Below are 8,889 nucleotides of genomic sequence, written 5' to 3'. Positions count from 1 at the left end.
CACGCTGCTTCTCTCAGTAAACCACTCATCCACAGAAGTACGTGATAGATGCGCACACACGCGGAGGGAGACGGAGAGAAATCTACTTCCCATTCAAAGCCGAGGCCACAGAAAGGCCGGTTCGCTTCTGTGTGCGCGCGAGGCGTTTGCGGCGCCCGGCCCTGTTTTTGATCGTGATCGTTATGAAATTTCTCCTCCCCGGGGAACGGCCCCCTCCTTTCTCGATGACGTTGCTCTTCTGTGGCGACGGACTACCAGCCTTCGGCTGGGGTGAAACTCAAGTCTTTAAAGGTCCCGAGCAGATCTCAGATAGCAATCAACTGCACACCAACACAGTTCTGGAGTACTCTGGGGTGATCGGCACACTGCCCGTCATTAGTTTTATTAATCTCGACCGTCATCTTTTTTTCATTCAGCATTCAGTTATTAAAAAAAAAAAAATTCACTCATTTAAATCTGTCACAAACCAAATAAAATAATGTTGTTCAGAATGCATTCCATAAAATCACTTTTACCCATGGAACATAGCACAAACCACTTTAAAAGAGCAGCTTCATTCGGGTCCTATTACATGACTAGGCTAAAAATACTCCACAGAATGGCTGGATCTGTGTCCATTTCAGGTGGGGTACGCTTGAGAGTCGAATGAAGGCCTGCTCGGGGCGGGGTCCGGAGTACAAGTTCTACCTCTCTTTAGGATCGGTTTTTGAGTCCTTTCAAACCAGCTTCACCACGGGAAAGTACTTGTGGGCGGAGAAGTCGAATTCTGGCGGCACCTGGAGGGAAACCAAAACGAAGGAATTCATCAGCTTCGCGGCCCAAAGCGGCCGTGTCCGCCGTCAGGCCTCGATCCTTCCAGGTGAGGGGTGAGAGGGGAGGCTTTTATCCGTTGCGGGGGCCTCCGGGGCGGGGGGGGGTCTCCGGCCAGACTCCGACGGCTGAGTGGCGGGGAGGGAGGGGAAAGGATCTCTAAGCCACCTCAGCCGCGGAGCGGCCTAGTTCCGCTCGGCGGGCGTGGTCCCGGGGCGGTCCGCCGACCGGCTGCCTCCCCCGTCACCGGGCCGCGGTCGGCCCAGAGCTGAAGCCTGACGGGATCGATTCCCGTCTCTGTTACCCTGGGGGCTCGGCTAGCGCTTTGGCTTCCCGCCTCGGAGTCACCGGAGGAGCATCCTCCCGCTCTTGGCGCCCTGGCTCTCGCGTGGGCCCAGATGAATGAAACGTCCTCCACGAGCTGGAGGGAAGCAACGCTATCAAGACAGGAGGGCGCTCCCTTGGCATCCCGAACCCTAAGGTGGTGGATTTCCTTCTTCAGGGCCCCCGAGAAACCCTGGCCCTCTGAAAGCCACGGAGAGGGTCTCTTTCACGGGTCACGGTGGATTCCACTCGCTTTCACTCAAATTTGGGTCAGACCGAAAAATGTGCTCGGGGAGAAACTCCTCCACAGGGCTAAGACTGCTGCAGATGTTGCCTCTGGTGTCACAGCCCAACAAAGACACACGTGTACACGCACACTTTATTTTCCCATCGCTTTTGTACTGTTCGAGTCATTCACGCTCACGCCGAAATGGCACACGAGCCCCACTTTCCTTTTGCGCACATGAGGGGAAGCCAGAGTGTCTGTGAGGTGAAGTAGGGCTGTGCGTTCCTTAAAAGCAGGGATCACGTTTTCTAACTCCACCGGCCTCTCCCACGCGGCCCAGCACGGTGCTCGACCCACAGCAGACCGCAAGCTTATTGAGAAAGCGGGGATCGTGTCTACTGACTCTACTGGGCTCTCCCAAGCGTTCAATACGGTGCTCCCCACAGAGTAGACTGGAAGCCCCTTGTGGGCAGGGATCGTGACTACTATCAGATTCTCTCAAGCGCTCGATCCAGTGCTCTGCACAGGAGGCAGTCGCTAAATACTTTCGATTGACAGCGGGGGAATTCCCTCTGGGCCCGAGGGGCTAGACGAGGGTGGAGGGGAGACAGAGTAGCCAAGGTCGGCGGGTTTTACTGTTAGCCGGGCTTTGTGTCATCATCCAAGGACCCACTAGTCTCCCCCTCTAGACTGCGGGAAACGTGTCTACCAACTCGGTTGGACTGGACCCTCCCGAGCGTTTACTTCAGTGCTCTGCACCCAGTAAGCGCTCAAAACATACTACTGATAGTGAGAATTCCTTGCACGTCTGGGGCTCTGCTGTATGTTTCTGCTGTCCGACTTTCCATTCTCACTTCCCTCCTTTCTATCTTCCTCCGTGTTTTCTTTTTTCTTCCCACCCCGTCAAGCACTCATTCCCCTCCGACGTTCGGCTTCCTCGTCACGGGGCTCATAGGCTCCTCTGATATTCACCTCCTGCTCAATTCCAGCCCTTCCTTGAACTTTCCCTCCACGCTCCAACGACGCAAGCTCCCCCCCCCCCCCCCAATCCCCTCTTTTCCGCTCCCCACGTGGCCAATTCGTCACGGGGGAAAGCGAAAGGACCCGGCCGCTATTAAAAGCTGAAAATCAGCAGGCCCGGTTTAGGCCGATTCGGCTTTTCGGTCATTGATTTTACCTTTGATTCCTTCTTGTGTCCTCCGGCCAACAACTTCATGACCACAATGTTGGGTTTGGCAACCTTTAGAATCCGATTGATCTAGACAAGTAAAGTGAGAAAAAGCGATCAGACCCCCAAACTTTCCATCAGTGAAGATTATTTCAAGCTGCTAAAATAAAATGGCACCCATCTGCACACCTGTCTCTCCCTGCAGACCGTCAGCTACAGGAGCAGACGGCAGCAGCATGGCAGAGTGGATAGAGCACGGGCCTGGGGATCGGAAGGTCACAGGTTCTAATCCCGGCTCCACTACCTGTCTGCCTAGGCAAGTCATTTCACTTCTCTGGGCTTCAGTTCCCTCATCTGTAAAACGGGGATTGAGACCGTGAGCCCCACAGGGGACGGGGGCTGCGTCCGACTCAATTTGCCTGTATCCACCCCAGCGCTTAGTACAGTGCCTGGCACCTAGTAAGCGCTTAACGAATACCACGGTGAAAGAGCCCGGGCTTGGGAGGCGGAGGTCGTTGGTTCGAATCCCGGCTCCGCCACTTGTCAGCTGTGTGACTTTGGGCAAGTCACCTAACTTCTCAGGGCCTCGGTTACCTCGCCTGTAAAGTGGGGATTAAGACCGTGAGCCCCGCGGGGGACAGCGTGATAGATAACCTGGTATCTACCCCGGCGTTTGGGACAGTGCTTGGCACATAGCAAGCGCTTAAGAAATACCATCATCATCATTAGCTCCTTGGGGGCAGGGAACATGCCACCCACTCTGTTCTATCGGACTCCCCCAGTTCGAAACGCTGTCACCGTGGAGTGTCTCCCCCACCCCCGCCCCCATCCCCCAAATCCAGCCAACAGCCTGCATCCCCAACGGTTAGAACATCGGGAGGCCGGAGCAGTTTGGAAGCAAAGCCTCATGGGTACACACCCCTAATCGATTTTAACGTCCGTCTCCCCCTCTAGACCGTGAGCTCCTCGTGGAGGGGGAACGTGTCGCCCAACTCTGTTATACCGCACTCTCCCGAGCGCTTAATACAGTGCTCTGCACGCTGTAAGCGCTCAAAAGATACCGCCGACTGACTGGTCGGCACTGCTCCCAGAACCCTTCGGCTATCGATTTTGGACTCTTGGATTTCTGAACGCTCGTTTCGTCTCTAAATTATCGATCTCTTCGGCGTGCCTCTCCTCCCGCCTTGTGAGCCCCCCGCGGGACGGGGTCTGTGTCAGGCTGTTCATCTTTCCTGCATTCCAGCACTCGGCACAGTCCTCGGCACGTAGTAAGCACTTAACGAGTAGCATCGTGATCAATCAGTGGTATTTACTGAGTGCTTATCGTGTGCAGAGCAGTGTACCGAGCGTCTGGGAGAGTACGATGCAACAGAATTGCAGAAGAGGCAGCGCGGGCTAGCAGACAGAGCGTCGGGAAGGACCTGGGTTCTAATCCCGGCTCCGCCACGTGTCTGCTGTGACCTTGGGCAGGTCACTTGACTTATCTGGGCCTCAGTTCCCTCATCTACAAAATGGGGACTGAGACCGCGAGCCCAGTGTGGGACGCGGCTTGGGTCCGACCTGATTACCTAGTATCTACCTCAGCGCTCAGAAGAGTGCCCGGCACATAATGTCGGTATTCGTTAAGCGCTTACTATGTGCGGAGCACCGTTCTAAGCGCTGGAGTGGATACAGGGTCATCAGATTGTCCCACATGAGGCTCACCGTCTTAATTCCCATTTTACAGATGAGGTAACTGAGGCACAGAAAAGTTAAGTGACTCGCCCACAGTCACACAGCTGACAGGTGGCAGGGCCGGGATTCGAACCCATGACCTCTGACTCCCAAGCCCGGGCTCTTTCCACTAAGCCACGCTGACATAGAAAGCGCTTAACAAATGCGATAAGAAAAAATAGAGAGGGAACTGGCAGCCACGTTCCCTGCCCGTAACGAGCTGACTCCCGGTTCCCAGGTGGGCTGCAGCATCGTCCGAGGCCCGGTTTTTAACGTATCCTTAAAAACGTTTCCTCGCCCTCGCTGCCCGCGGCTTCCCAATCGGTTCGCCCGAGAGCGACCGCGTGGGTATCCTTGCTGTTGTCTGTTCTCAGGGGTCCCGCCCAGTGCAACTGTGTGGCCGTGAACAGAGCTTCAGATACCGGGCAGCTGACTTGGAGAACGTAAATTGTTTGGCACCCCGCCCCGCCGCCTAATCCTGAGAAAGGCCCGGAGGTGGTACTGGCGGAATCGGTCGAGGAGCCAGAGGTGGCGTCTACGGGGAGGCCGGCTCTCGTAGAGAGGGTGGGGTGGCACTTGGGCTCCGGAGGCCTCGGCTTTCGCCCGGAGCCCACGCTCATTCCGTCAGCCGGGCTCCCGGGAGACGGGCCCAGCGTCGCTCCCGTTTGGTTTCTGGCTTCCTCGCCTGTCGCTGCGTCGTCGTTAGGCGCGCTGCCCGGGGCAACGGATTTCTCGGGCGGCGTTGAGCTCCGGGTGGGCAGTTGAGCTTTTCGGTTACGCGTGCGGTTTCCCAGACGCCGGCTGATCCATCACCTCGGTCTCCCTCAGATCCGTCGCCAGCCCGGGGCACCTGGCCGATTCGGTGACGCGCAGTCTTCATCCCCATTTTCCGGATGAGGGCATCGAGGCCCGGAGAAGTGAAGCGGGTTTGCCCACGGTCTGCCGACGGACAGGCGGCGGAGCCGGGGTCGGAACCCAGGTCCTTCTGACTCTTAAGCCCGGGCTCTAGCCGCTAGGCCGCGCCGCTTCCCTTGGCGTCCCCGGGCACGGCCATGCGGGACGAATCCAACAGGACCGTGCCCGCTACACATCCCTGCTTCCTCCCATAGGCGGTGAGCAGACAGGGCCGGCGGGACCCCCTCGGCTCTGCTGGCATCTCTGAACCGTGACCAACTTTTCAGATCTGCTTCTGTCGGGGCCGGGAAAACCACGCCGGCGTGCCCGGGGCCGCGCCCCGCACCCGACGTGCCGTGTCCGTCGGGTCCGCGCCGTGACTCCGGGGGCCTTCGGGCAACGGTGCTCTTCAGCCGCCCGCCCGGGTCGGGCGCGGCCGCCATCTCGCCGGCGGTTGAGCGCGCTTTTTCAAATGACCCTACCGTTTCACCGGGAGGGGCCGACGGGGTGATGTTGGCAGAGACTCCCCCGGGGGGAAAGTTAAGGTGAAACGAGCCTCGACATCCCCATTTAGGAGTGCGCGTTCCCCTTCCGGCTAATGAGAGAGAAACGGTTTCTGCAAAGCGCGTTCGAACGTCGCCGTGTGGCCAAGCCTCACCTCATTGTCCGGGCTCGGAATGTTCTCCAGTATCATCTTGGCCTGCTGGAAGTGCTTGCTGGCGGCCATATACAGATCGGCAGATTGAGGAGGAGGACTGTACTTATTGAGGTCAGACATTTCCTAAACAGAAGAACGACAGAAAACACGCATCACCCGCCAGATGGGCACAGCGAGCCACGAGCCACGAGCGAGCCACGAAGCCCCATCCTCTGTGATATTACGGCTATGATGTCCAAGGCCAGAAGGAGCCTGATCGTTTTCAGGCCACTCAACTGGACAGGGCCATTCAGTGTTAGGATCTTGGCAGTGTATTGCCACAAGAATGGGGGAGGACAAGGGGGTTGGGTGGGGGTGGGGGTCCTCCGCTCTAAAGCGCTTGGGAATAAGTGCAGCCAAGGAATCAAGGCAGGTGCGGAGGTTCACCTTGAACTGCAAATAGTGCACCGGGGGTGGGGTGATGACACTGTTGAACGGAGCAAATCTGTGTTCGTATCGGACTTGCTCGCTGTCCAGTTCAAACTTGGGTTTTCTCACTTTGCCGTCCATGTCAAAAGCTATCATGGTCTAGAGAGAAAAGGAAAAATTTGACGCTCTGTGCCGAGCGAAAAGCAGTCCAATCCCATCCACCACAGGCAATATCATCCCCAAGAAAACCCGTGCGGGCTCTTACGTCCATCTGTCCCCTTATATCGTTAACCCGCACATCTTCGAACGACACCGTACCGAAAGCTTTTCCCCCGAATCCCATCGGGAGATAGATTCCGACGTCTCATTTTGCTGCTGAAAGTAACCAGCCTAAGTCTGTGCCCTGTGCCAAAGGAAGATCGTTCCAAGATGATCCTTGGGGAAGATAAATCCTTGAGGCCCAAGGTATTCGCCCCCACCGGTCCCGCGGGACTTAGGACAGTCAGTCAATCCATCAATGGGTACTTTTTGAGCGCTTGTGAGGAGAGCGCTCTACGAAGCGCTTGGGAGAGGACAGTAAAACGGAGTTGGTAGACACGCTCCCTGCCCTCGAGGGGCTTCTGGCCTAGTAGGGGAGACGGACATTAAAATCAATTAGAGGTAGGGAAAGGAAAGCAGCAGAACGTACGGAGATGCGTCGGAGCGCTGTGGGGCTGGAGCCGGACCCGAGTGCGTATACGGTGCCCTGGGAAGGGCGAACAGGGTGGGGAAATGAGAGGCTAGTCAGGGAAGGCTTCCTGGAGGAGATGGGATTTTTTTTAGAAGGGCTCTGAAGACGAGGAGAGCAGTGGTCTGTCAGCTATGAAGGGCGAGAGGGTCCCCAGCTCGAGGGAAGCGGTGTGGCTTAGCGGCTTGAGCACGGGTCTGGGAGTCAGAAGGACCTGGGTTCTAATCCCGGCTCCGCCACCTGTCCGCTCTGTGACCTTGGGCAAGTCGCTTCGCTTCTCTGGGCCTCGGTTCCCTCGTCTAGAAAATGATGATTAAGAGCGTGAGCCCCATGTGGGGCAGGGACCGTGTCCAACCGATTAACTTGTATCTACCCCGGTGCTTAGAAGGGTGCTTCATTCATTCATTCATGAAAGGAAAGCATAGTAAGTGCTTAACAAGTACCATAATTATTAGTATTATTATCAGAGGGAAGACGTGAGCGAGGGATTGATGGCGAGAGAGAAGAGATCGAGGAACGGTGAGCAGGTGAGGTTGGCATTAGAGGGCGAAGCAAGCAGGCTGGGTTGGAGGGGGTGATGAGTGAGGCTACGTAAACGAAGGAGAGCTGATTGCCTGCCTTAAAGCCCACGGTAAAGAGTCTGTTTGAGGCAACGATCGGAGATTCTGGGGGAATGGGGAGACGTGCAGAGAAGGATTTTTAGAAGAGAATGACCCGGGCAGCGGGGTGAGGCACTGACTGGACGGGGGAGAGACGGGAGGCAGGAAGGCCAGCGAGGAGGCGGCGGATGCAGCGGGATGTGACGAGCGCTTGGATCAGCGTAGTAGCAGTTCGGATGTGTCGTGCGGAGTCTAGATGTGTCGCGAAGGTAGACCGACAGGATTTGGGGACCCGCTGAATAGGCGGGTTGCGTAAGTGAGACGAGCTGCAGAAGATGCCCGCGTTCCCGGCTTGCGACACAGGGAGGACGGTGGCGTCGCCTACGGTGATGGGAAAGTCGGAGAGAGGAGAGGGTTCGGGTGGGAAGGTGAGGAGTTCCCTTTCGGAGGTGTTAAGGTTGAGGTGCCGGCGGGACATCCGGGCAGAGACGTCCCGAGGGCGGGAGGAAACAGGAGACGGCAGAGAAGGAGGGAGGTCACGGCTGGCGAGGGAGTTTTGGGGACCGATCCGCATAGAGGTGGGAGCTGAGGCCGTGGGAGCGAATGAGTTCTCCGGGGGGTGTAGATGGAGAATAGAAGGGGACCCGGAACTGAACCTTGAGGGACCCCCCCCCCAGAGTTAGGGGGTGGGAGGCAGGGGAGGAGCCCGCGCAAGAGACCGAGAAGGAGCGGCCGGAGAGATAGGAGAAGGGCTGGTTTGACCACGATCGCGACTTAATAAATACTACCACTACTAGGGAGTAAAGCACAGCTATGTATTTTTTTCCAAGTCAAACAGACGGTGTCTATAATTTGCTCATCAAAAACCAGTCAGAAGACGCTGAGAAAGAGATTAGAAAGCGAAGTCTTTGAGGGCAGAGCCCATTCAGACGTTACACCATTCCATATTTATGGGTCAGAGGTTCCCACTATGTTACTTCTCCAGAGGAACGGAGCGAGTAAGAGGAAGAGCTTCATCTCTTTTCTTTCTTTGGTCTGAGGGACACTCTTCTGCATCCATATCATTAAATAGGAAAACCGTCCCGATTCCGCTCACCCTCATCTAGCTCTCAGTCGATGCAAAAGGCAGGCAGGCGCTGACCTACAAAGGAAGCATTTGATCTCCACTGGACTTTAGTTAAGCAAGAGGTCACGGGGAGTTAAGGCTCTGGACTCTAGCTGCCCTAGGCAGTTTGTCAAATACAAGGTCCTAACCTCGGAGCCCACGTGTAGATTCACAGAAAGAAACGCGTAAACTTGTGGTAAAAATAACATTAAAAAAATACAACCTCTCTCGATTCCCTTGTCACTCCTCCATAGCCC

At 56.4% G+C, this 8,889-nt stretch overlaps 1 protein-coding gene across 11 annotated transcripts in view; it reads right to left on the bottom strand.

The window, feature by feature from the left end:
• Positions 1 to 339: 339 nt before the first annotated feature.
• The window catches only part of NAA35 (N-alpha-acetyltransferase 35, NatC auxiliary subunit), a 46,354-nt gene continuing 37,804 nt past the window's right edge, over positions 340 to 8,889 (bottom strand). For 9 of the 11 annotated variants that reach the window (XM_029054964.1, XM_029054963.2, XM_029054966.2 and 6 more), the window contains 4 exons: positions 6,220 to 6,360; positions 5,794 to 5,916; positions 2,538 to 2,618; positions 340 to 776 (listed from right to left, as the gene is read on the bottom strand). In XM_029054964.1, coding sequence (XP_028910797.1) covers positions 717 to 776; positions 2,538 to 2,618; positions 5,794 to 5,916; positions 6,220 to 6,360 — 405 coding nt within the window. In that variant the 3' untranslated portion in view covers positions 340 to 716. Of the gene's footprint in view, positions 777 to 2,537; positions 2,619 to 5,793; positions 5,917 to 6,219; positions 6,361 to 8,321; positions 8,669 to 8,889 lie in introns of those variants that run through there. The other 2 variants (XM_029054972.2, XM_029054973.2) reach the window with 2 other exon arrangements.

This window comes from Ornithorhynchus anatinus, chromosome X5 (assembly GCF_004115215.2).
Source record: "Ornithorhynchus anatinus isolate Pmale09 chromosome X5, mOrnAna1.pri.v4, whole genome shotgun sequence".
NCBI lineage: Eukaryota > Metazoa > Chordata > Mammalia > Monotremata > Ornithorhynchidae > Ornithorhynchus > Ornithorhynchus anatinus.
This window is presented reverse-complemented; position numbering and strand designations above follow the sequence as displayed.